The sequence below is a fragment of the Eurytemora carolleeae genome, unplaced genomic scaffold (genome assembly GCF_000591075.1).
Source record: "Eurytemora carolleeae unplaced genomic scaffold, Eaff_2.0 scaffold1304, whole genome shotgun sequence".
In the NCBI taxonomy this organism is placed as follows: Eukaryota; Metazoa; Arthropoda; class Copepoda; order Calanoida; family Temoridae; genus Eurytemora; species Eurytemora carolleeae.
This window is the reverse complement of record NW_019402103.1, coordinates 50,530-78,344: the sequence shown is the minus strand read 5'-3', so window position 1 is coordinate 78,344 and position 27,815 is coordinate 50,530. Positions and strand designations below refer to the sequence as shown.

General features: G+C 33.1%; 2 protein-coding genes and 1 long non-coding RNA gene across 7 annotated transcripts in view; 1 reads left to right on the top strand and 2 right to left on the bottom strand.

The window, feature by feature from the left end:
• LOC111717841 (ubiquitin carboxyl-terminal hydrolase 14) overlaps positions 1–14,844 on the bottom strand; it is a 22,912-nt gene extending 8,068 nt beyond the window's left edge. Inside the window, exons 1-15 of one of the 3 annotated variants that reach the window (XM_023493297.1) lie at positions 14,769–14,844; positions 14,496–14,609; positions 14,030–14,098; positions 12,259–12,315; positions 10,561–10,686; positions 9,923–10,024; positions 9,449–9,543; positions 7,957–8,037; positions 7,678–7,771; positions 7,467–7,547; positions 6,505–6,612; positions 6,031–6,129; positions 5,085–5,218; positions 4,144–4,231; positions 1,166–1,214 (exon numbers count right to left, since the gene is read on the bottom strand). In XM_023493297.1, coding sequence (XP_023349065.1) covers positions 1,166–1,214; positions 4,144–4,231; positions 5,085–5,218; positions 6,031–6,129; positions 6,505–6,612; positions 7,467–7,547; positions 7,678–7,771; positions 7,957–8,037; positions 9,449–9,543; positions 9,923–10,024; positions 10,561–10,686; positions 12,259–12,315; positions 14,030–14,098; positions 14,496–14,603 — 1,291 coding nt within the window. In that variant the 5' untranslated portion in view covers positions 14,604–14,609; positions 14,769–14,844. Of the gene's footprint in view, positions 1–1,165; positions 1,215–4,143; positions 4,232–5,084; positions 5,219–6,030; positions 6,130–6,504; positions 6,613–7,466; positions 7,548–7,677; positions 7,772–7,956; positions 8,038–9,448; positions 9,544–9,922; positions 10,025–10,560; positions 10,687–12,258; positions 12,316–14,029; positions 14,099–14,495 lie in introns of all 3 variants that reach the window. The other 2 variants (XM_023493295.1, XM_023493296.1) reach the window with 2 other exon arrangements.
• Positions 5,214–5,671, top strand: LOC111717848 (uncharacterized). The gene is made up of 2 exons (XR_002768933.1): positions 5,214–5,274; positions 5,586–5,671. It is a non-coding gene; the product is annotated as an uncharacterized LOC111717848 (long non-coding RNA).
• LOC111717842 (uncharacterized) lies at positions 14,530–26,632 on the bottom strand. Of its 3 annotated transcripts, XM_023493300.1 has the most exons (16): positions 26,332–26,632; positions 23,834–23,870; positions 23,548–23,640; positions 21,536–21,627; positions 20,999–21,062; positions 20,535–20,625; positions 19,826–19,933; positions 19,566–19,667; positions 19,217–19,294; positions 18,847–18,963; positions 16,931–16,992; positions 16,522–16,579; positions 16,295–16,380; positions 15,620–15,652; positions 15,152–15,200; positions 14,530–14,846 (listed from the first exon to the last, which is right to left on the bottom strand). In XM_023493300.1, the coding sequence occupies exons 1-15, from the start codon at positions 26,567–26,569 to the stop codon at positions 15,182–15,184; spliced, it is 1,278 nt and encodes a 425-aa protein (XP_023349068.1). In that variant the 5' UTR covers positions 26,570–26,632; the 3' UTR covers positions 14,530–14,846; positions 15,152–15,181. The 3 variants fall into 3 exon arrangements, with proteins under 3 accessions (XP_023349068.1, XP_023349067.1, XP_023349066.1); XM_023493299.1 differs by having other exon boundaries at positions 14,530–15,200; XM_023493298.1 differs by having other exon boundaries at positions 14,530–15,652; positions 26,332–26,628.
• Between the last annotated feature and the right edge of the window lie 1,183 nt (positions 26,633–27,815).

Here is a 27,815-nt window from a genome sequence, read left to right as displayed (position 1 = left end):
AAATCAAATCAAATCAAATCAAATCAAATCAAATCAAATCAAATCAAATCAAATCAAACTAATCAACCAATTAATAAATTAAAAACCCAAACAACCGACCAAGCATCCAGCATGGCAACCAACCAACCAGCCAAAAAACAACCAAGCAACCAACCTACCTTCCAATCTACTAAGCAACCAAACAACCAACCTTGCAATAATCCAAGGAAGCAACCAACTTAACAATCAACCCTCTAATTAACCATGCAAACATACGACAAACCTAAACTGTCCTTTTTACCCCTTCAACGCAGGGGTCCATATCATTCCATTTCTGATCCCAGATGGGATCGGGGTTGAAAGTACATTAAGGGGCATGAAAATACACTTTCCGTGTCATTGTTAACTTAGGCAAGTATGGAATTTCTCTACAACTTGATTTCATACTTCCAATTGTTTACATTGAACAACATGGTCAATTTCTACCCTTAAAAGGGACTGTAAAGGAAAAATGAAAGGGGTATAGGCTGAAACCTGAGAATCTCAGGAGTTGGACGATACCTGTGAGACAGATTTGCTGCGTATTTGTTGAATATGATCTGTTCAATACTATGAATCTTATACAAAATCTTACATATATACGTTTTGGTATAATGTTGACACCGTTTTATATCAATTTCTCGAGACAGGAACATCAGATAGATGTCTTATATGTCTCAATCAACTCCTGAGCTTCTCAGGTTTCAGCCTATACCCCTTTCATTTTTCCTTTTGTTTAATGTTTATCATAGCTCGAGATTCGAGTTGTGTCAACTCAAGGTTTAATGTTTATCATAGCTCGAGATTCGAGTTGTGTCAACTCAAGGTTCATTGTTTATCATTCTTCGAGATTCGACTTGTGTTCACTCAAGGTTTATTGTTTATTGTGAATTCAAGGTTTAGGATCAATCATTCTTCGAGATTAGAGTTTTGTGAATTTAAAATTAAGCTAATTAAAGGGACTTGCGCGTAATTTCAATGTAGAGTGGCGGGTCTATCTCTACACTCTACAGTGCCTTTAATTGAATCTTTCTTCTCAAAACGATTTTCAAAAAAGTTAAAACTTATGATTTTTGATAATTTCCCCCCAAAATTTGGGATGTAAAAAAAAACCCAAAACTGTATAGTATATATACCCTTGTAATACCTTTATCGTCCTCAAACCACCAATCCTCAACCTCGGCTTCGGTCAAGTCCTAGAAAAAAAAGAACATTTTATCTACTAATCCCATTGTTTTTCTCCAATATGAATAAAAATAAAAGAAATATAATTTTTCGACTTTTATTAAAATAGAAATCATAAGTCATTCTGTCCAAAATCTTTAAAATAAAAGGGACTCTTCACGAAATTTCAAGATTCCTGCTATTTATAGAGTAGCATAACCGATTCAATTGATGAATGAATGAATCTTTATAAATCTTTAAGCTGAAAACTGATTGAATTTGCATTGGTGTGATTGTAAGCATTTGACTTGCACAATGCAGATATATGCAGCTGAAGGAGTGACGAATCTTAAGACAGAAAATTGACGAGATCATCTTGATTATTAAAATAAAGGGAGTGTTCGCAAAAAATGAAAGGTGGTATAGGCTTACGACAAAAATAAGTGTTTTTCATCGCTACGGTGCATAGGAAATCGATCTATAATCCTTTTGATCTAAAGGCAATCTGATCTAAAAGAATCTGATCTAAGTGGACTTAGATCTAAAAAAATTTTTAGACCAAATTCCAATTCTTTCGGGAAAATTGTGGAATTTGATCTAAAATTTGGATTTTAAATATTTTGAGTCAAAAATGTCATTTAAAAATGTTTATTTTTGAGAACAAATATTTTAGATCCAACTCTACATATTACAGATAAAATTCCCAAATTCTGCGTGCATAAATTATATTGGAAGTACAGAATTCTGTATTTAAAAATAGTAGAATTAGGTCTAAAAAATGTATACTCTGATCTAAAATATGAAGAATTCGTTCTAAAAATGTATAATTTGATCTAAAATATGAAGATCCTGAACCCATGAACCCAACTCTTTCACCATTAAGGTGTCAACCTTACACATTTCTTAACTTCTAAATCTAATATTTTTAATCAAATTATCAAATTTTAGATTAAAGTCTACATTTTTTAGATCAAAGTAAACACTTTTTAGATCACATTCCATATTTTAAGCAAATAAAGTTAAGGATTTGAAGCATAATTGTTATCTGAAATATAAATTTTAAAAAAAAATTTTAGATCACATTCAACATATTTTAGATCCAATTACACATATCTTAGATCAAAATCACAACTTTTGCAGAAGAAATTTTATGAAACTTGACAAATATATAAAAATGAACAGGGAGCTCAAATTTGAAAAAAATATTTTAGATCAGATTCCAAAAATTTTTAGCAAATGCGGACTTAGATCTAAAAAAATATTTTAGATCAATTTCCACGTTTTTTAAATTAAATTCTCATTAGATCAGATTACTCTTAGGTGAAATTCGTTTTAGATCAAAAGGTTCATAGATTAGTTTCCCGAACAGGTTAGAAATTACAAACAGTAGTCACGATTATTTTATAGATTTCAAAATATTTTTGATCTCGTTTTATTAAAACATTATTTCCTGGAAAATATGAAAATGTCGTCTTAATTTTTAAAAATCCTCAAAACAGGAATTGTTGTTTAGGCTACTGACAAGAATTGTCTGGATAGGTTAAACAAATTGAAGACGACATCTGGGCTAGTCTCCACTCCTTCCTTGTACTTAGACTGCCGTACGCGGCTAGATGTTACACGTGTACTGCACACTTACTTTCCTCTCTCTCTCTCTACCTTACTGCTCTCTCTCTACTACCTCCCCTCATTCCTTCCTCGACCTCTGAACCCGACTCTACTAACGGCCTACATTAAGCAAGGATAGTAACTTTCTTTAGTTTGTGTTTAGTTATTTATTTATTTTATTTCCACAGTTTCAGTTATTAATTTCTTCAATCCTTTACCAATTTATTTATTTCCGCAGATACAGTTATTATTTCAATCTTTTACCGAATTATTTATTTATTTTCACTATAATTGTATATTATAGTTTTACTGGTTATATGTAACAAGCCGCTTTAGTATTTAATCTTTTCTTTCAACTTAACCTTGACCGGCTATAATCAACTTGTAACTGCAGGATATTTTATCTCTCTGTTTATTCTTTTAATTGTCTATTAGTCTGACCTATAAATATGAATTGTATCTGATTGTTTCTAATGTATATATACAGGGTGTCCCAAAAAACACGGGAATTCAGAGTTTTTCTTTTGGTTTAGCTTCTTGCTTAAAATAACCTTATACTCATTTGCCCTTTTTACATTAGGCTAATTATTTATTTATTTTAGGCTTACTTATTATATTTCCTCTTTGGAATTCCAATTTCAGCTTTATTTCAAACAAAGTTTAATATGTTTCTTGTTTCATCTATTTCACCTTTGTTTTATTACTCAGCTTTACCCTAAACAATAATTTTAATATTTTTCTTTTGTAACTCAATTTTTGAGTCAAGAGTAATTTTTTACTTATAGTTTACTCAAATGTTTTAAAAGTAACAATCAGCTCATAAAAAATAAAAAATATTATAAAATATCAACTATATACGAATACGTCGAAAAATTATCTATGATTATTGATTGTAATATCTGAATGATTTGTTTGGAATTAAATTGATTTTTCTACGATCAGAGTTGAATGTTGCAACTTTCTGAATTTGTATGGACGCTGCGTTCTTCGATATGAGTAGTTTTTATCAATTTTCTCCTTATTATAGGTACAACATATAGAAGCAGGGGCAGATACAGGATTAATGGTTTTTTTCAGTTTTGCACTAGGTTTTCTTTCCCTTAAATGCTATTGAGAAGCTATTCTGAAATCTCAGGGGGGTACAAAGGTCCTGCCTCCCCCCCCACCCCCTGTATCCGCACCTGGATTGAAGTAAGATTAGTAGCAATGAAAAGCGCTTATTTTTCGCCGTAAGTCTATACCACCTTTCATTTTTCGCGAACACTCCCTTTAAGGGAGAAGCACAGTTGCGAATCAGACTTCATTGATGGAATTGCGTCTACAGTTCCTTTCAGCCTGACCCCAAAGTCTGACCTGAGAGAGCTTTTCTTGTTTTAAAGCTGCTGTTTTCCCCTTATCCTTAGATCCGTGCTCTACCAGCCAATCCTCGTACTCTTTGAACCTACGTATAATTATATTTCATACATGTCTATTGTCTGTATATCTGTAGTGTATATATAAAGTTGTAATCTCTGTTTATTTGTCCGATCATAACCCAGGAACCCCTATACCGATTTGCCTCAAATTTTTATTGGGGAACTCGGAAGCCCTCCGGAAATGTTCTTGGCATAATTTTGAGGTTCTAAGTTTGGGTCGACTTTTATCGGAAAAAATAGCTAAAACCGTAATTTACGACAAAGCGCGGGTACACAGTGGGACTAACTATGACTCCCCTGGGCCACTCTGGGTTATGTTATAAATTAATTGTTGTTTTTTTAAAGATAATTCTAGGCTTTCTAGTTCTATTTACAATTTTAACCTTAAACTTTTCATCTTTTTTTTTTAAAAAACCAATAATTTTCGCGGATGTTCCTGTTAAGAGAAATAATAAATGTCGAGTTTTTTTCTGGGCAAATTTTTTCACTTTTAAGTCAATCAACTTTTTCTGTGAGTTTTTATAAAGATATACATATATATATTTCAGTTTTTAAACTTCACATTTTATCAAAAAAGAATTATATTAAATGTAATGTTTCACGTCTCATAACGATCCTCAGTAGTCAAAATTCTTTGAACAACTCTCATATATATGATACATATATATTCTATATAAATAATATATAAATGTATATAATATTTATATATATATATATATAAATGTTAGCTACAGCAGATAGCTTGCCCAACGGCTGGATCAAATAATCAAAGATTTTTGGAGGGAACCCATTTTTTTAAAATTCAAAATTCGAACTTTTGTTTAATTTATACATTCCGACAATGTCGGAGACTTCACCTAGTTTTATATAAAAACTTACTTTGTTCTCATTGGTACAAGTCTATCTTGCAGGTTCTTGTTACACATATCGAACATGTCGAGCATGACGGGGAACTTGACGTCCTTCAACACCTTGGCGTTCACACCCTCCTTCTGCTTGAAGTGAAACCGGACCTAAGCAAGATACTTCCTCGACACATATGATTTTAAATTTTCACTTTAAAGGGATTGTAAGCGTAATTTCAAGTGAGCCTCCATGCAAAGATGGCAATGTCTGATTTACCCTTAAGACCTTAATCTGATCAAAAATGTGGAAGAAACCGTCGTTTTTCTTACTCAAAAAGTGTTTATTTCTGCGAGTTATTCCAATGCTTCTTTTAAACAAGGAATGAACGAGTAACTTAAATTAACAGTTCAAAGAAACAAAAACATTGATATCTAATTCATACTTGATAAGAAAAAGCTTGCAAGGGTACTGTTGTAAATCGGGCATGACCACCTTTGCATGAAGGTCAGTTGAAATTCAGAATTCCGCTTTCAGTTGCATTAATTAGTTTTTTCCCTTATCACTTTTTCCTCAGTGATTTGAGTAAATAAGACAAGAAGTAATAAATTTCATCGAATATTCACAATGTAATCAACTTACACCCACTTCTGAGTCGAAAAGTTGACAAATTAACTTTTTAAATTGGAAAATTTATTAAAAGTCAATTTAGCATGTGTATTGTGTAAATTCCTAAAATGATTCCGTGCATTGCAAGTCAAACAAAATTCCTGTTAAAAGTGATAAAGAATGAAAAGCCAAACAATTCGCGCTGTCGCCATTTTTTCTTATTCAAAATGGCGCCAAAAAATGTACCAGCTATCACTGATTTATATCCTAACAGAATATTAAAAAATCCTCAGCGGCATAACCAGTTAAAAGAAAGAACCGAGACAACAATCATTCACCTGTTTTCTGATAAAACACTCTTTAGCCTCCTTACCATTTGTATAGTAAGGTATCCTGGAAGCCTAGTGATGGACAAGGTTTTCAAGAATTCCGCGTTCCTGTCTAAGCTAACAGAGTGCTTCTGCAGGTTCTCCTAAAGATACATACAAACGTTATCAAATATTTGTTTATTCAATCTAGTACGCTATTAATGGAACTTCAAATCTTTTTTTCAAATAACTTTTGTATTGTCACCAGTACTTTCGGTTTTTGACAGATTTTTTTATCGACTGGAACTTTTTTTTTAACTGGTAAGACGACCATCAATTGTTTTGCATTGTAAAGATTATTTTGAGACTTGAGATTTTTCTAAAAAAATTTATTAAATTTGTTTAAGAGCGCTTAGAAATAATTAATCGTTAATAAAGAACTAATTACAAAGAAAAATATCTTGCATGTTAATTTATTTTGTCAATAGTAAATATCTAAATAAAAAAGATGTATGAATTAAACAATGAACATATTGTACCTGAAGCCTGTTTTTGAGTCCAGTATAGAGATATTTCACATCCTTGTCAATATAACAGGAAAACTGAAGGAATTTCTCAACCTCAAAACTTGGCTCTTCAGATTCAGACTAAATTGTAAATATAAACTTATCAACTTGGTCAAGCAAGGTTATGAATAAGATCTAGGCGAAAATTGAAAATGAAGATCTAGGTAGATCTAAGTAAAAATCTAGGTAAAAATCTAGGTAAAAATCTAGGTAAAAATCAAGATCCAGGATCTAGCTAAAAATCAAGATCTAGGTGAGAATCAAGATCTAGGTAAAAATCAAAATTAAGGTGAAGATCTAGGTAAAATCAAGATCTAGGTAAAAATCTAGGTAAAAATCAAGATCCAGGATCTAGCTAAAAATCAAGATCTAGGTGAGCATCAAGATCTAGGTAAATATCAAGATTTAGGTGAAGCTCTAGGTAAATTAAAGATCTAGGTAAAGATCTAGGTAGATCTAGGTACAAATCAATATCCAGGTGAATGTGAACTTGTGAGGGTCTAGGTAGAGGTGAAGGTCTTGATGAAGATCAAGATCAAGGTAAATGTCAAGGGTAAGTTAGGTTGAAAGTAATAAAAATGGAAAATATATTAATTTATTTCAGTGCCTAATTGGATCCGCAACATTTTGGCTTCTTGGATCCGGATCCGCAAAAATATGCGGATCACGAATTCGGATCCAAGGGCAAAATATCAACCAAACTCGACAAAAAAAGAGAAATGTCCTTATCTCTAAAAGGTTTTTCATGTTGTTGCATAAAGAAAGATAAATGAAAAAAAGAAAGAAAAATAATTCGAAAATTCTTGTTCTGTTAAAAAAATCAGTAAAATCCTAAATAAATCTTCATGATCATTATTTTCTAGCAGGGTCCAGGATACGAATCCGCATTCCGCATCCAAATGAAATGGAACCTAAGCAATGATTTATTTACTGACCTCTACACACTTGAGCTGAGACTGACATTCTATTCCAAAGAACTGTTCAACAGCATTCGCAGCTTTGCTATTATCGACAGCCTGAAACAAAAATTGTATTCATTAAACAGAATAGCTCAAACAGCAATCAAAACATAGTATTTATTCTAGAAAATTACACAAATCTAGTATTAAAAAATTTGGGAAAATTTTAATAATTTTTGATGATGACCTTAGTCTTCTGTTGCAGCATCTTCATGAGCTCCATCCAGCACTCGTTAGCATCTTGCTGCTGATATCCACCTTGTTCACCTCGCTCTGCAAACCTGATACACAATACTAGTACAGGGATTAATAGCTGTGGTTCGCAATTATTATGGCGGCAAATTACTTTTTTTCTTAGTGGAAAGTCAATTTCCTAAATATCCTTACAATGTACTGTAATTTAAAAAAATTGTCCACAATTTTGAGGACTATAAGCCTTTCGTTTCGTTAAAAAAAATAAACTTACGCTGGAAAAGCAGAATGAAGAACTTGAAGCATAATAATCGGAGGAATAGTCGCCCCTGTATCCATAGTTTTATACAGATCCCTAGAATATAAATATTTCTAATAAGGTAATTATTAACCACAAATATTGTAACATTAAGGCGGGTATTAGTGTTGGTTTCTGTTCAGTGACGGGTGTATATTTTCCTAAAAAATCACCCCCCCCCAAGAAGCTAGGTATGTTTTCCCTTTGTGGAAAAGTGTTTGTTTGGGCCAGGGTTTTTTTCGCTGAAATGGGTAAAATTAAAATGATTTCAAGGGAAAATAAATAAATTCGTATGAAAAAGGATAAAAAACTGGCTTTTTAATGTCCAATTTTTCATTGTTTCATTTTGACTGAAAATCCGCTATTTCATTAGAAACTCTTAAAATAGGATTTTACAACACGCTACTATGAATAAATCAAGGTTTAGGGCGTGCTGCTGGCGCCCCTAAATATTTTCTATTTGTCTGTTAGAATCTATTTATATATTCAGATTATCCTGAAATTGCTGTGCTTTCTTGTGCTATAAAATATATGGTTTCTTCCTAAATACCTTTATGTAACAAAGAAGACTTGTAAATATATTGCGGGTTTACAGGATCCATTCAAGGATAAATATATGAACGGGATAAGTAATTACAAGTTGAAAACATTATAAGTCGATGCTAGCTACAATTCATACAATGTTTTGAAATGAAAAGGTTATCAGAATATATTCATTCTATCTATTATCACAATGAAACACAAGACAAATGCATTTTAAAAAATGTATTGTGACAAAAACCAGTCACTGCCCCCCCATGATCCCCAAAATTACCCGACCGTGCCCCCACCCCCCCCAGCTCTTTAAAAATCATTTCCACCCAGGGGGAGGGAGAGAGAAAGTTCTTAAAAATACACCCCTGGTGCAAAAAAAGTGATGGAATCTCAGTGTAAAATATATCTCACTGTAGGGCTTCTTAAAAATTTATGAAATATGGGTTTTCCACATAAATTTAATCATGATAATCTATATATAAATTTGGCTTGTCTGTCTGTTTGTATCCAATAAACGTCAAAACGGCTGAACCGATCGGGCCCAAATTTTTTGTGGGACATCTAGGGACCCCAGGAAAGGTTTATGAATGATTGAAATTTTAAATATTTGTCTCCATCAAAATTCGATCGTCATTAAATTTTTTAAAACTTTGAAAATCCACGAAATTTTTTGTGAAAATCCGCGAATTATTTTTGTTTTGTTTTACGATGTACACAAAGAGAACATGTTCACAATTAATTTAGAAGAGGCTAGTTCTTTATAAATTGAAAAGAGGAAAAATTAAACTTCATCTAGCAATTATTTCCTTCTTGTAAATATTATTTATCTATTTTACTTCCTTTCCGGGCAATTAAATCTTTCCCCCCCCACATTTAAGCAATTACAAAACCCAAACCATTTTATAGAAGGGAAGGGGTAGGGGGGTTTACACACCTGAGGGCTGCAGTGATACTTTCAGCATCTGACCCCTGCTGTAGATTGACCCTGCCATGGTAGCTGGATAGAGATCCACGCAGCTCAGGTACACTCTATACAACATTCATTCATTCAATTATTCATCCTTTTTTGGATTATTCATCACAAAGGATGTAGACACAGAATTTCTTCTGGATACATTTACGGCTCCATCTTTCAGTCTATGGGTGTCTCAGACATAGGCTTTGAAATATCTGAGAGAATTTTTTTGATGATTCATTTGAGACCTATCAGACGTTTTACGGTGCATATTTGTTTAGCAAGACCACAAATTCAATCTTTAAAATACTCATCGATTGTCTGATAGGTCTCAAATTAATACTAAAAATTTCTCTACAATACTGCATTCTCAACTTAACTACCATGTATAGCCATATATTCTAACATATTACCCAATGCCCACCCTGTTGTTGTTGTTTGTGTTGTATTTACCTTAAGGCACTGTATAACCGCGTTCATGTAACAAGTATTTCCAAGATTCTGAAGTCCAGCAGGCATATCCATAGCCTTGCTTAATTCTCTTTCATCCATATCCTAGATTAAAGGAAGTAATTAATATCCATAGCCTTGCTTAATTCTCTTTCATCCATATCCTAGATTAAAGGAATTATTTAATATCCATATCCTTGCTTTATTCTCTTTCATCCATATCCTAGATTAAAGGAATTATTTAATATCCATATCCTTGCTTTATTCTCTTTCATCCATATCCTATATATTAAGGGATTTATTTAATATCCATATCCTTGCTTTATTCTCTTTCATCCATATCCTATATATTAAGGGATTTATTTAATATCCATATCCTTGCTTAATTCTCTTCCATCCATATCCTAGACTAAAAGAATTATTTAATATCCATATCCTTGCTTAATTCTCTTTCATCCATATCCTAGATTAAAGTGATTATTTAATATCCATATCCTTGCCTCATTCTCTTCCATCCATATCCAGTATAAAGTGTATTGAAAGGCAGACACGATTCGTTTTTTTAAAACTTTTCAGGGTTTCAGAGTTTTAAAACTAAAAACTAAAAACATTAAAAGATGAAATCTAGATCGCAATCCTACCTCGATAAACTTGGTTGCTTCTACAGGCTTAGTCGGCATATCTTCATCTTTGGTTCCCATCATTAGAACCATTGCATTATCTCGTAGAACTACTTTACCCCAACCACTGTTATCCAACATAGCACCCTGACAACAAACAAAACATAAAGTAAACTTAACCTAATTAAAAAAAAACATAAAATTAAAAAGTTCGGGAAAATTATTAACACGACCCTTTCAAAATGAAGGTCCACTTGAAATATCGTGAACAGTCCCATAGTAATGGAGTCTTTGCCAGAAATTGCCACAAACTGATTTTCTAAGCCCTATATCTTTGTAACCCAGTGTCGTAGACCAGGCATTGAGCCACAATAAGACAGTGCCCTTGACCCCTTTATCTGATCAATAATATTGGGGCAAATATTGTCGTTTTTCCAGTTAAATTTGTTATTTCTGATAATTACTCAATGATTTGCAGCGGTAGAAATGCGCATATCACTTTCGTAGTGAAACCAACATTGAAAACAATCAGACAAAATTTTAAGGGAACGGTTGTGAATCGGACATTGCCATGATTTAATGGAGGGTCACTTAAAGATACCCTGAAAGTCCCCTTGAAATTAGTTTTCTTTTTCTTACAAATTGAGTCTAAATTAAAAAGCAGTCGGGTCTAACACTGTACGTTAAAATTGAGACGTACTATGGTTTCCAGCTAAATATGAAAATTCGCATTTTTTCGCATTCCGCTCATAAGAAAAATGCAAAATATTCGTGAAAGCGCATATTTTGTTTCCCCCCCCATAAAAATACGCGTCGTTTTCGCTTCATTTTGCAAAATTCATTTTCGCGAAAAACTGCGAAATTTCAAGAAATAGTTTTCGTTTGTTGGAAACCCCAGTTGAGACTAAAGGGCCTTAGACTCGAGACATCTCTTTTATATTTCATATTTTAGATTTAACCTTTTATTCTTATTTTTTATAGGTTTGTTGGGTAAAACACAAAATTTTCTAGAAAACTCGATTAAACGAACATGTTTTTAAAGGTAAAAGACGTTACCATCAGAACAATAAAAAAATTCATAAATCTACCATCTACCATCTAAAGGGTCTACTCACAAGAATGAGACTGTAAAGACGACATAAGCTCGTTGATATAAAGATCACAATGTTAAATAAGGCCTTCTATCTTGAATTAAGTCTTTTGATAAGATTATTTGATGATTTAGCAAAGAAAGAATATGTTTACAATTGCATTGATCGTTAATATAAGGTCGGTATTAATTCTATACAGTTGTCTCTGAAGTCTCATTATTTGTTTGCAACCCTGTGAATAGATAAATGAATAGATAGATGAATATATAGTTGAATAGATAGATGAATAGATAGATAGATATATAGATGAATAGATAGTTGAATAGATAGATGAATAGATAGTTGAATAGATAGATAAATAGATAGATAGATATATAGATGAATAGATAGACGAATAGATAGATAGATATATAGATGAATAGATAGATAGATATATAGATGAATAGATAGATAGATAGATAGATGAATAGATAGATATATAGATGAATAGATAGATAGATATATAAATGAATAGATAGATAAGTATATAGGTAGATAGATATATAGATGAATAGATAGATGAATAGATAGATAGATATATAGATGAATAGATAGATGAATAGATAGATACAAAAGTAAGAAGACCTACCTTGAGCATAACCTTTTGTCTCTCTGGCTGTACCCCAGTCAATGCATAAAGCTGTGCCTGAATAGTGAATAGTTGACATTTTTCACATTTATTTAAAGGGATTGTTCACGGTTTTTAGAAAAGTGTGGAAAATCTAATTAACTTCTAATTACACCGTTTTATAGGTTTAGCATAAACCAATAAGTATTTGACAAGACTTCCAAAATCCATATTTTTCAGTAAAAAAAAATAAAATTCCTTTTGTTCTGCATTTAAGTTTTTAAGTTCAAACCTGTCACTTTGTATAATTAGATAAGTAAACAATAATAAACTAGGCTTTCAGGGCGCTTCGCGGCCATCTCCTATTTCAGTTGTGAACATTTTCTTTTTGTTTAAAAAAAATTCGTGGATTTTATTAAAAGATGTTTCGTCGATTTAAAAAATTTTTTAAAATAGAATTTTGTTAGAGGAAAATTTTCGAAAATTCGATCATTATGTGGGGACATAATTTGGTCCGATCGGTTCAGCCGTTTTTACGTTTATTGGATACAAACAAATAGACACCAAGACAAATAAACAGACAAGCAAAGTATATTATGTATATGCAGAAAGGGATTTATTGCAGTATGGTCCAGAACCTAAAATATCGTTTCACTAAACTTATTTTGTCTTTTGAGATACATTAAAGGGATTGTGAACATAATTTTAATTGACCCTCCATTTAAAAAGTTCCATATTCCTTAAACAAACACTGTACCTTTTAAACCTTAGTCTGAGCAAAATGCTGTAAGTATCCTGAGCTGAAAACTTTAGAATGGTGGATATCGAGATTAATGCTTGATCCTTGCTTTTTGCTGATCTCTAGACTAATTTAGTCTTTAGATTAACTTCTAGAGATTAGAGATGCGCTCTTTTGAAAAATCGGTTTTTAATTTTCCTGCATTTGTGGTGTCATATCAATTGGACTAATGATCGATTGATCGAACGCAAGTTTTGGATTAATGTTTATTAAGACTAATGTTTAAAAGGATTATAGTCCTGGGGCTAATGATCGATTGATCGGACGTAAGTTTTGGATTAATGTTTATTAAGACTAATGTTTAAAAGGACTACAGTCCTTGGACTAATGATCGATTGATCGGACGCAAGTTTTGGATTAATGTTTATTAAGACTAATGTTTAAAAGGATTATAGTACTGGGGCTAATGATCGATTGATCGGACGTAAGTTTTGGATTAGTGTTCATTAAGACTAATGTTTAAAGGGACTAGTTCTTAAATGTGATAAAATATGTTTTGTAATAGGTTGATATTAACATGATTAAATTAATATTTGTTTAATGCTCTAAAAGAAGGGTTGTGAACAGCTGACTTTAGCTTAATCGAATATTAGTCCAATCCATATAGCATCGTATCTGTATTTGATATCAAACGTATGTTTTTCATATGTACTGGAAATGTGATATCCAACATGAGGGGATTAAAAAGAAAATTAAAATTGTCCATAATGGATATTCAGATTATGCGATCAGAATTAAGGGTATGCAATTCTAAAGTTTTCAGCTCAGGTTTCACTGTAACAGTGATTTGTGGATATATGCTCCAGAACAAATGAGGAAATTAACAGAATTCATAACTTTTTCAGATACTATATACAATTATCTTCGTCATGGTTACTCAGACACAGGTCTGGATGGTACTGTTGTCAATCGGGACTCTTTAAAATGGCCATGGGGTCACTTAAATTCATGTAGACAACCCTGTTGGTTTTTAAAAAAATAAGTAAAACCTACCTTAAAAACCATTGGTTCTTCGTCTGTATTTACTTCCACATCTTGAAAAACCTCCTTTCCCCATTTTACCTAAACCAATGCAATATTCTAGTTTTGAGAATAAGATTTCTTGGAAAATATAGGATGGATCAAGGCTTGGTGGAATTGATTTTGGGTATAATTTTCTTTCAAATATTCCAAGTTTTGAGAATTAGATTTTTTCAGGAAATAAAGGATGGATCAAAGCTTGGTGGGTTTGATTTTGGGTTCTAATCTCTTTCAAAATGATCATTCGACAAATGAAAGCCTCTAATATGAACAAACATTAAAGCTTTTGTTTAAAGGCAATGAAAATTCGAATTTTTCCTTGAAATTTTCGTTTATTAATCATCAAAATGAATATAATTGCAAAATGTGAAATAAACTGAAAATCAGATTTTTATTTTGTCTGTTTCAAATATGGATTGAATTTAGATATATTACTTTCCTTGATTTTAAAAGTCGGCATTCTGGAACTGAAATCTGAAAATAAAATATTTGTAAATTTTCTTTGCATCAACGACATATCAAATACAATGATTACAGTAAGAACCATAAAACTCTGGAATAGAAAGCAACTTACGAATTTGTCCAATGAACATGAACAAATTTGTGCAGTGTATACAGACCCACTTAACTTAATTAGTCGATTTTCGAGCTTCTGGTAAAACTATTTTCTTACAACATCATCTAAACATTAGTTTGCTGACATGTCGTCTTCCTATTCCAATGTTTTATGGTTTAGAATCAGGTAAACAAACAATACTGAAATGAAATCTGATCACATAATTAGGGTTTCCAGCAAAACCGGGAAATCGTTTCGCGAAAATGTCGCATTTTTCGCGAAAATATTATGTTTAGCAAAACTTTCGAATTTTTCCCAAAAACTGATTTATGCAAAATTTAACAAAAACCCCCGATTTATTTTCTCCTTTTTGACTCAAAATCGTCGTACTTTTTTTCTCGCGAAATCCCAGGTCATTTTCGCCTCCTTTCGCAAATTTTCCCGAAAAAATGTTAAATTCGGTATCAAGTTTTCAAAATACGAACGAAAATTTACGAAAATTTTTGCATTTTTCGCGAAAGATTTCGTTCGCTGGAAACCCTTCACAGTATAATCACAATTGTTGTCGATCATATCTTTAAAAGATACCTAAACAATTCAATCATTCAATGACAATCTTAAAACTATATTTATCAAATCTACAGTGGAGGATAATGCATCTACGTGTTAAAGGGGGCAGGTCTCATTCAGAAAAGGCGTGGTGGAGGGGGGTATATCCTGTATAGGCCCCCTTTTAGTGTTAACATGTACAAATAAGAGACTCGTCTGATGACGTAATACAAGTAAAAACAACGTAGAAACGACACAAAAAATCAAAAAACAACTCTAAAGTCAGGAATCATAAAACGGAAAAGAATTGTCCTCTGATCAAAATATCAATTAGGCCCATATATCACATTGGAATGTTATCTATATCTTCAATTAATTATGAGGAAAAAAAGAATTTTTTCATATCATTGATTATAAACTTTTCATGAGATATATCTTTATGGTGCTCATTGTGGTTCCTTGGTTTCATATTCTCGAATACCGTGATAAACCTAAAATACGAGGCAACATTCTTCAGAAAGTTTTTTTCTTGTCAAAGCATTAAATGAGAAAAGACTAATTAAAGAGATATTAACAACATTGAATTAGGTAATTTAAAAACTTTAAAGAGAACGAAGGGAAAAATATGGGAATAAATTAAACTGTACTATACACCGGTGCTTCGGAATCATTTAATACTGATGCGGATCCGGATCCAGGACATAAATTTTTTTTCAAGATATACTTATTTTTATTTCCTTTTTTTCCGACAATTTATATTTTGAACCATAGAGACAAAACGTAATTTATAATAATCGATCATTGTTTACAGTTAAGATTTGTGTTTTCAGAGCAAAAAGTACATTTTAAGCAGGTTTTGGTTGATATTTTGTCCGTTGGCTCCGGATCCGTGGTTCCGCATATTTTTGGCGGGTCCGGATCCAGGAAGCCAAAATGTGCAGATCCAATAGATCCAGATCATGAGCAAGCAATTGGTCGAGTACAAAAAAAAAATCTATTTTATAGAAAGTTCTTGATATATCTGATCTTGATAAATCTCTTGATAAATAGTTTACATAAGCTGATTTATTTTTTCCTCCGTTTATTTTAAAAATAGTAAAATTAGGAAAAAATGAATGAAGGGGTTCCCGTTCCTTGAGTACGCTGAAAGTTCCAAGTAAGTATCCCCGGTGCAGGATTTGAAAAGTATTTCCATCTGTTTCTCGAAATCTGATTTAACCTGGGGCCGAATTTTATGAATTTGAGCGCTGAACTACCTACCGCCGATTCAATTAAACTATTTGCTGATGTGGAGTTTACTCAACATTTAAAATACGTTGTTAAATCGTCTCTAGGCCTGGCTCAAATTCATTAAATGTCCCTGGAGAGCTTGTCTTCTTGTCTCCGTATACCTCTTCATGCTGGCATTAAACTCATCCCTAGAATATTGAGTAGAAGGAGGAGGAATATAAATGATAACATTTATTATTTATCCCTGCGGTGTACACTGTACAAGATGTACTACTAAAGGGACTGTCAATATAATTTCAAGTGAATCTCAATTTGGAAGGGAATATCAGATTTACAAATGTCTTTGTCTGATCAAAGAGTCACTTGAAAATACAAAGACAGTCCCTTTAAACATGAAAATGATTGCCAACATCGTCTTCTTAAAAACCTGTTGCTGCATTGATTAGCCATGAATCATAATTGTGGAAATTTCCTGAATTCTTATAAGTTTCAGCTTTAATAAAGTATTTTAGAAAATTATTAAGTGTTTTTTCCCCAACCTGGATTTAAAGTTTTGCTCCAGCGGAATCAACCACTCCTTCAAGTAGAAATCATCCTGCTCCTTCACTCACAAACACATAATCAACTTTAGTTTTACCTTGCTGGAGAACCCAGCGTTGTCCAGGTTTATATTTTATTATTAATCCGCGCTTGGTATTAAATAACGATTTTAGCCTAAGATTTTATTATCGTATTTTCTGCTAAGAAGAAACGAGAAAAGTGAGCTCATGCAGGACTGAGACATTATTTTAAATAAATGGTGAGAAACAAGGTACTAATGCAAGGAAAGTTAATTGCGGTCGCGTATACTCTGCGTACATATTGAAACCAGTTCTCTCTGGGCGGAATTTGTAAACAAGAAAAGATGCATCCTTGTTCGTTTAGTATCCGAGGAGGTTAAAAGCATTTAATATTGATAATTTTGAAAATTCACATAATTGTTTCCTATGACCAGAATATTTCATGAATTATTTTTGTGGAAATGGATTCCATGTCAGGCTGTGACATCCGTCTTGTGTTTACTATTCCACCCAAAGACAGTACACTGCAGTAAAAAAATGCGTACACCTCTGAAATAACTTTCCTTGCCTTAGTACCTTGGTGAGAAGTTGATATTAAGACGATTGATGTATGTATTCCTGAAGTGGTTTATTGAGAAGAAATGAGAGAACTCTATTCCGAACTAGGTCAGCACATACTAATGTTTCTCCAGGGCGTGGAATATCAAACATTAGTCCGGCGCCAAAACTTTTCTCCTAAAAATTTAAGTGAAATTATCAGTTTTCTTTAAAAAAACATTGATATCTAATTACGGCTCAATCAGAAATCAAAAAATGTTTTTATGATTACAGTTGTGTATTGGACAGTCCCTTTAATGATTACAGTTATTCAAACTGTGAGAAGTTTTACGTTGACAAATCTGTTTGAAAAGAAGAAAATATATGAACCTTATCAATAATGTAGACCAACCTGAAGCCACAGAAAGACTTGAGACATATCTATTGGATTCTCTATGCTGACCCACGTAACTCCCATCAGTCTAGCACACTAAATAGAAAACATCTTTAGAAATAACTCTGTTTGCTATGGTGTTTTTTTTGTGTCTAATCATAACTCAAAATCCGCAGGACCAATTTGCCTCAAATTTGATAAACGAAATTCAAATTTGAGTAGGTTGACTTTTTATCGAAAGTTATGTTTACAGGCAAAGCTGGGTTACCGACCTAGTATTGAAATATTTCTGTTAACTTGGAGAAAACGCAGCGGTATGGCTGTTAGTCGATATAAATTACGATATCAATTAAATACTTATCATGTACCTGGGATAAAATCTCCCTGGATATCTCCAACTGCTCCATGAGACTAGGTTTACTCCTCAACTCATCTTGTATCCTGGAGCAAAGGATCTTGTAAGCTCCAATCTAGAATAATCTTATTAATATTGTAAAATAGTGTGCGCTCAACACGGTCCCTATGGAGATCTTAAGAAAATATAAAGAAAAAAATCTTAATCTTTGAATAGTAAAACAAGATTCCGCATAAAAATTAACATAAAAAACTTTTAATCGTATATTCTAACCTGGTAAGATGATGTATCCTGTGAGGATTGTTTGTTAAGGATTGAATAGAACGCTTCTCTATCTAGAAAGCAGGGAACCAGACGACTGTTACCACTTATGTACAACATCTAAAATAATTCACTTATCATATTACATGCCTAATTCACAACAGTATATTTCATAAATTATTTTTGTGGAAATGGATTCCATGTCAGGCTGTGACATCCGTCTTGTGTTTACTATTCCGCTCAAAGACAGTACACTGTAGTAAAAAAATGCGTACACCTCTGAAATAACTTTCCTTGCCTTAGTACCTTGGTGAGAAGTTGATATTAAGACGATTGATGTGTGTATTCCTGAAGTGGTTTATTGAGAAGAAATGAGAGAACCCTATTCCGAACTAGGTCAGCACATACTAATGTTTCCCCAGGGCGTGGAATATCAAACATTAGTCCGGCGCCAAAACTTTTCTCCTAAAAATTTAAGTGAAATTATCAGTTTTTTAAAAAAAACATTGATATCTAATTCTGGCTCAATCAGAAATTAAAAAATGTTTTTATGGGTACAGTTTTTATTGGACATGTGTCTAGATAAGTTGTGGGTCACTTGAAATTAAGCGTACAGTCCCTTTAAGGATTACAATTGTTCAAACTGTGAGAAGTTTTACGTTGACAAACTGTTTGAATAGAAGAAAATATATGAACCTTATCAATAATGTAGACCAACCTGAAGCCACAGAAAGACTTGAGACATATCTATTGGATTCTCTATGCTCACCCACGTAACTCCCATCAGTCTAGCACACTAAATAGTAAACATCTTTAGAAATAACTCTGTTTGCTATGGTGTTTTTTTGTGTCTAATCATAACTCAAAATCCGCAGGACCGATTTGCCTCAAATTTGATAAACGAAATTCAAATTTGAGTAGGTTGACTTTTTATCGAAAGTTATGTTTACAGGCAAAGCTGGGTTACCAACCTAGTATTGAAATATTTCTGTTAACTTGGAGAAAACGCAGCGGTATGGCTGTTAGTCGATATAAATTACGATATCAATTAAATACTTATCATGTACCTGGGATAAAATCTCCCTGGATATCTCCAACTGCTCCATGAGACTAGGTTTACTCCTCAACTCATCTTGTATCCTGGAGCAAAGGATCTTGTAAGCTCCAATCTAGAATAATCTTATTAATATTGTAAAATAGTGTGCGCTCAACACGGTCCCTATGGAGATCTTAAGAAAATATAAAGAAAAAAATCTTAATCTTTGAATAGTAAAACAAGATTCCGCATAAAAATTAACATAAAAAACTTTTAATCGTATATTCTAACCTGGTAAGATGATGTATCCTGTGAGGATTGTTTGTTAAGGATTGAATAGAACGCTTCTCTATCTAGAAAGCAGGGAACCAGACGACTGTTACCACTTATGTACAACATCTAAAATAATTCACTTATCATATTACATGCCTAATTCACAACAGTATATACCCTTGAAGGTACTGTAGGCGTAAATTCAAGTAACCCTAGTCCTTACATTTATAGACGTCATGAATTCACCACGGTGCCATTATCTATTATCTGACCAGCAAGGATGAGGATTTTGTCGGATTTTATTTCTAAACGAGATAAATTATTCCAATATCTTTCTATCAAGTCTCTGTTGCGGTCATCCAAACAAATCGCTGTTGAAGATTATCAATTTTCAATTAGAAAACAATGAATTAACCTGCATTACTGCCAGTGCTCAGAATCCGGATCCGTTGTATCCGCAAAATTTCGGCTTCCTGGATCCGGATCCAAGACTCTCAAAACACAAATCCAAATTGTTGACTAGTAAAAGATTAACAATACTAATATTCACTAAGTTTTAGAATCCGGATCCGGATCAAAATTAAATGCATTTTTTCCTCTGAGAAAGGTTTTAAAAGTACCGTTGTGTATGGGACCTTAACTCCTTAAAAAGGGGATAACTTGAACAAACGTCGACAGTCCTTATAATGTAAATTGAGAATAATGCTTTAGTTTCTCATTCCCTTACCTTGGATATCTTGTTGAGTATTTTGGCAGATATCTCTTCCTCCTCGGCATTTTTACCAGGATGTCGTTCAATGATTGTATTCATAACATCCCTTACACATGAAATTGTTAATTTAGCAGGATTAATTATAATTAAATGGTGTCAAATGGTAAATTGCAAAACGCTTAAAATTTTCACTGAAAAAAGGTAGAACTGAATTAGTCGAATTTCTCTTGAATTTGACAAACTTCAAGAAATACCCCCCCCCCCCACCCGGTGATTTTTGATTATCTTGAATAAAAATGAAAAGTTGCGTCATCCTACTTGATACTTTATTCTTCATTAAAATCATTTATTATTCTCTATTCATCGAATAAAATCATAAAAAAACATTCCCAACTTCTGGAACAAAAAAGGAAGATTTTAAAGGGGGAGATTTTTCAAGAAAATATACACCCCTTAACGTACACTATGAAGTCATTAACCTGATAGCAACTAGGAAAAGAATGGTTGTAGTGACCCGCTGCTGTCCATCTATCAGAATGTAACCTATAATCAAATCAAACCAAATCAAACATCAAATCAAACATCAAATCAAACATCAAATCAAATATCAAATCAAATATCAAATCAAATATCAAATNATCAAAAATCCTCTAATCAAATCAAATCAAATCAAATCAAATCATCAAATCGAATGGGAGCGGTTTAATTTCGAATAAAGTTCGTTTTTTATATTAAAGTCTTCTCTTAAAACATAAAAACATTATTGAGATTGCAAACCTGCATCTTTTCTTGGATATCTCAATCAATCAATCAATCAATCACGTATTGAAAACGAATCAATAGTTTTCTAGTGTTATCAGATAAAATGTGAAATTGTTTTAAGACTGTTCTTAGAACTTCCTTCCCTTCTGAAAACACTATTACGTATATTTTAGGTTTAATTTTATGTTTTTGATAATTTTAGTGAAAAAGCCCTGGACTTAAAATTTGTTTTGTTATTGAGAAGTTTAAATCACCTTGATCCAGATCTGACCACCTAGCAACTAGGTTTCCAGTATTATGTATCCCAAGATGATCTCTAGTACCATTTCTTGTATCATCAAACCAACTAAATATATCAGTATTATGTATCCTAGTACCATGTCTTGTATCATCAAACCAACTAAATATATCAGCATTATGTATCCTAGTACATGTCTTGTATCATCAAACCAACTAAATATATCAGTATTATGTATCCTAATACATGTCTTGTATCATCAAACCAACTAAATATATCAGTATTATGTATCCTAGTACCATGTCTTGTATTATCAAACCAACTAAATATATCAGTATTATATATCCTAGTACCATGTCTTGTAGCATTAAACCAACTAAATATATCAGTATTATGTATCCTAGTACCATGTCTTGTAGCATCAAACCAACTAAATATATCAATTATGTATCCTTATTATTATTATTAAACAGACCTTCTGGAGGATTTTTAATTCAGTTGATATATTTGGACAAAATCAACAGGTTAGTTTAAAAAACTAGTTATTAAAATAACAGTGTCACAAACTTTTAGTGTGGTGATAGCACTCAATAGCAATAAAATCTTGATTCTCACATAGTAGAAACAGATCTTCATCATTTCAGTTCTTGAACTGGTTCTTGGTAGATAACCTGCTTTTCTCTCCTCTCATTGGATGATTAAGGATTTAATATCCAGTAAACGATTTCTTCTGTAAATGAATTTACTATTTTGATCAGTAGATTAAGAAAACCCACTACTATGCTTTACCTTCTCCCCCATCTAAAAACTCAGGGCACATTCATCACGTTAGATTTAAATGTAGCGTACACTTGAAAAATCAAGCAAATGCATTATTGATGAACAAACTTAACTAAGGAAACAATCACACCACATGCATTATTTTCAAATGAATAATCGACTTTTACTTATTAAAGGGTTTTTAACATATTAGCATTGTAACATTAGAAAATAAAAAAAAAAACAGCGATAGTCAGAACAAGAGCATCAATAAAATATAAAAAATTATTTGCATCCCTTCATAATGTCAATTGTTCCAACTTGAAATAGTTGTATTTCACCAGAAGTTTGTTAAATCTAATTTCTTGGGTATGTACTCATGGAACTTTACAAATATGATATAAAACTAATCTTATGAGGATAAAGATGTAATTCGTTAACGAATACAAATATGCGAGAAAAAAATGTAAGAACTCCGCGCAAAACTTCGTGATTGAAAGAAAATTTTCAAATTATTAAAACATACACCCCCCCCCCCTCTAAATGTGAATATAATTTCTTCATTTTACCACTTATTATATAATTTGTGGTCAATATAATGATTGATATTTCAGGAAAACAGATATATATTTTATTTTTATTATGAAATAATTCCGCCCACTATTAAAAGTGAGTAATTGCGTAAATAAGGAGTAATTGAGTAAATACGTAAGGGAGTAAGTAAATATGTAAGCAAGTGAGTAAGTAAGTAAATAAGTGAGTGAGCGAATGAGCGAAGAGTAAGTAAGTATGTAAGTGACTAAAAGATAAAATGAGCTATTAAAGGGACTTTAAGCGTTATTTGAAGTGACCCTCCATGCAAAGATGACAATGCCCGATTTACAACGGTACCAATGACACCTTAATCCCGACAAAAATGTATAAAATAACGTCGTTCTTCTAACTTAGAAAAGTTTTTATTCCTAGCTGTGAGTTCTCCATTGCTGGTTATACGCAAGAAATGCGCAAGTCACTTTCGCAGAGAAACCGCAAATGTAAATAAACAGTTTAATAAAACAAAAACAGTGATATATAATTCATATTTAATTAGACAAAGCTTTTCAATGGTACCGTTGTAAATCGGGCATTGCCATCTTTGCATGGAAGGTCACTTGAGTCCCTTTAAGTGAATGAGTAAGTAAGTGAGTGAATGAGTGAATGAGCAAATGATTAAGAGAAAGTGAAAGTGCTAATGATTGAGTTGTTAGAGTTAATTAATTATGTTGTTACCTGTGAATCATTTTATCGTGCCAACAGTACCGGCGTTGAATTATTGGAATAAAAAACCGGTTTTCTCCAGACAGAAGGTCGGTAAACCGTTTCCTGGGGTCAAAACTCAGTTTTATTACAGACCAAACTGACGCACAAGGGAAATGTGAAAATATAAAATAAAAGAACTCAATATTTCAGAGGATATCTCAAACAGTAATAGTGTATTTAATTAACAAAAAAAATGAGATTTATTTAAAAACAACGAAAAAAAAAATATTTAGGAATTTTAAACTGAATTCCTTCCCTGGCAATTGTTTGTTTAGTATCTTTCCCATGCAATCCTAAAAAATATGATTAAAAGAGAATGTTAAAGCAAAATATGAAAAGGTGATGATTAATGAAGCATAATAATTTATTGTTTGGATCTTTCATTGCAAAAAATGTAGAACTAAATTTGTTTGAATTTCATAATTAGGAAAAATTCAACAATCAGAAGACAGTGGTAATATAAGTTATAACGAAGTGTTGTTTGTTTATGACAGAACTAGGTCGGCTATCCTATTACGTCACAGAAGAGAAATATACAAACCTACATAACTTTGTGGTTCATCTCCTTAGAAAATATTAGAATAGCTCAGGTCCCCCTGTAAGATCTGCTGATCTTTTTAAACTATTATATGTTCAGGGTATTCAGCATCGAGACGTTATTCAATGTGTTCAACAGAGAAGTCTTATTTCAAATCAACCATCCTACAAATCTCTACAAATGCATCGATCCTACAACCATTTATGTGTTCAAAACATTTGTTATAAACTGAGATTTTAATTTTTAACCATTTAAATGCCATTTTTGTATTCTCAAATCTGACTTTAATTTTATAAATGGAAATGTTTTACAGAAAAGAACTGTATAAAAGTTTTACAAGCCTGAAAAGTCTAACCTGTATTAACTTAAAAAGTCTAGCCTTAAAGCCTAAATTAAAGCTTTTAAATAATGAGTTTTATCTTTCAGAACACGATGGGTTAGTTGAAATCCTCTAACCAGAGTTCGTGTTTCTTTCTCCAGTTCTATAAATCATCCGTAATAAATGTTCAAGGCTCTCTACACAACGTTGGCTAATTTTACTCCTACGGATGGTTTATAGAATATATGTAGATATATTGTGATTGATTGTGATTTCTGACTAAAGAATAGGTCCGGGTATGTCTCCGTGCATTAAACCAGGTGAAAAATTGCAAATATCTAAAATGAGCTTAAATAATATCGTGACTTCTCACAAATTTCTCAACATAATTCTCATGCTAGGCTGGCACGAGTCCCGTTGATATATAACCTGACTTGCTCCGCTGACTCGCGGATAAGTTCTACTCCTCTTCAACATCCAGATGATCTCCCCTGTGTGTTTGATTCCTGAGATGGTTCAGTTCTCTTCTAATCCCACCTACTAATCTTGACGTTCTGAGTCTAAGGAAGTCCACGTAAAGGTGAGGATCAAAGCTCACAACCTTTGAGCTTTGGAACTCGGTCTAATTAGTTTTAATTAGACCTCCGTTGCCAAGACTCCGACATCACCGGAAGCTGAGCTATCCTTGTTTCTCTGGATCCTCAGCTTATACTCCAGAATATCCTGCTGGTACTCTAGAGACATATCTACCTCTACGTACCAGGCCTCCACAACTTTGGCTAAGTTGTAACCTCTTCTCCGGTATCTCCGACGAGAAGAACTGTTAAATTCCGACGAATATATTCTTCGTTCTATATCCTCTCCGGCACCTCCGATGAGAAGAACCTACTCTGTATCCCTGATCTAAGCTCCTCCTTTAGATCAAATACAGGTAATAATCTAATTCACGATGCTTGCGATTAATGTGAGAAAGTCACCACTTAATAAGGATATTTAAAGTGACAAATGAAAACTTTGATTAGACTAAATAAGCTCATATTTAGTTATTCTGTTCGCGACTGCGGTGCAATCTAATGAACTATAGGCTACAAACCTCTGGACAAATCAACATTGTAAGTTTATTTTCTTATTATATATATATTTGAATAATTAACCTGGAGAAAGTTTTATTTTAGAGGCTAAAATTTTATTATTGTCATGAATATAATTAACCCTGAACTGATTTATTGTGTTTTCAGTTCACGGTTGAGTCCTGTATAAACTGCCTACCTGAAATATATACATAAGATTTAATCAGTGCAAATTGAGGTGAGCCTTAACCTAATCTAACCCTATAATAATTAAAAATAATAAAATCATAAAATAAGTCAGGCAAGTATTTCTTATATACACCTTGTGGGAGAAAACAATTATTTATAAATAAACGGGGGGGGGAATTAATTTTACAAGAAAATATACACCCCTGCCTGGTCTATAAAAAATTAAATTCTTAGAAAATACACCCCAGTACATCCCTGGCCATTTAATGATAAAACATATTTTGGGTTAAAAGATTTCTAGAGGAAGACAGATTATGAGTTTTGGACAAATTTTGGACCCCGACCCCCAATCAGTTTTCTAACATCAGTATTCTATTTATTCAGGGGGAATAACGGGTTGAGACAAATTATAGCACGATCGCTGCGTCGAGAACAGGACAGGGGGGCCCTGCGGCTACACGAAATGGGTGAGGGAGAGTGGTGCAACTAGGACAGGCAATGAGGANAATGTAAATAAGATTGCTTAAATCGTTGTTACAATTGAAAAGAGTGTCGGGCGGGTTGCTAAAGCGGTCTCTAGGAGATGCCGAATACTATTTTCTACACTGAAAACCTGCTAACAAGTACTTAAAATTTACCTGGACAAAAATAGCTAAGGTGAGCAATTTGTTGACCCTGTACACCCACAATTAGGTCAGAATGTACATATCCGTCCTTGTTTAGCGCAAGGGCATCTCCGTCCCTTCCGCTGTACAACCCAGCCTGAGACTCTACACTCTCCTTCTCTTGTATTCCGTCATTAGCCGCCGAAACATCTTCAAAGATAATTTCCATCTTTGGATCTCGAGGCTTCGGAGATTTAAACGGATCACTCATTTTTCATCTTAAATAATTCGGCAAAATGAACAATGAACGAAAATAGGAACAGAATTCTTTATTATCAAAATATTTATCCTTCTATTAACGCCGTTAAAAGCTGCCTGTTCACTCTTTAAATTAACAAGTCATTCGAAAGAAAAATTATTGAATATGCGCAATTTAAGCCGGGTCCCGCGTAATATTCTCAACTAGATTGATTAACGACACTTCTAACTTACAGAGTGTCCACGAAACATGACAGTTGGTGAATAGTTATGTCTTTTTCCATTATTATGCTCAGTTGTTTGATACTAAAGAGCAGTAAATATATTATATGGGAGTCATGTTATATTAAAATCGATTTCAAAGTAAAATATAATCAAGTAAAAGATTTGTTTAACTAAAAATAACTGTTTATTAAATGTCATGTTACGTGGGACACCCTGTATTTTAACTTATCAACGACTGTAAAAATTCATTTTCGATCTCGGCATTTTCAAAATTTGGTGCTTCGTTATTTTTGTATTTCATTTTTTTAAGAACTTACTCGCATTCGGACGGCCGAAGCGAGAGATTCCCTTCCTGGACAGCTCCGCAAAGCCACTAGCACTTAGCAGGAATGTAAATGGACAAGCGGTAAGAGCATCTGGGCCTCGGGCCTGACGAGCCCGACAAACGGAACCCGACACTGTCGGTAGGTGTCTGTCGAAATCTGGCGGGGTCAGGGCCCGGCAGTTTGCACCCGATGGCGGGTGCGGATTGTCGGAGCCCGACATCTTCGGGATACCGGCGCACAAGAGCAGGTTGAGCAAGGTCTTGGAAGGTGTCTTAACCTAATCTAACCCTGTAATAATTCAAAATAACTTAAAATTAAAGGTCATGTACAAAATTGATAGGAGGGGGGGGGGCGGGGGGCTTAATTANCCTAAATAATAATAAATAAATTGATATAATTGACCATGTGGCCACAGCACTTGGCCCCCTAGCCTGTCCTAGCCGCAGCGCTCGGCCCAGAAAGTGTCTTAACTTAACCTAACCCCCTGTTATCCCGAGTTTCACAAGAAATAAGTTTTATAAAATCTTAATTTCAGGTTTATTATAACAAAGCATGTAACTCGTCTGTGTCTAGACCTCACCATGGTGACATTAACTAAGTTAGGTAATGTACATATATTGCATTAATTAATGTAATGCTGGGAACATCTGCTGGGGATCAATAATGCAGTGCTTGGGATTCAGATCCGTGACGATCCATGGATGAGGA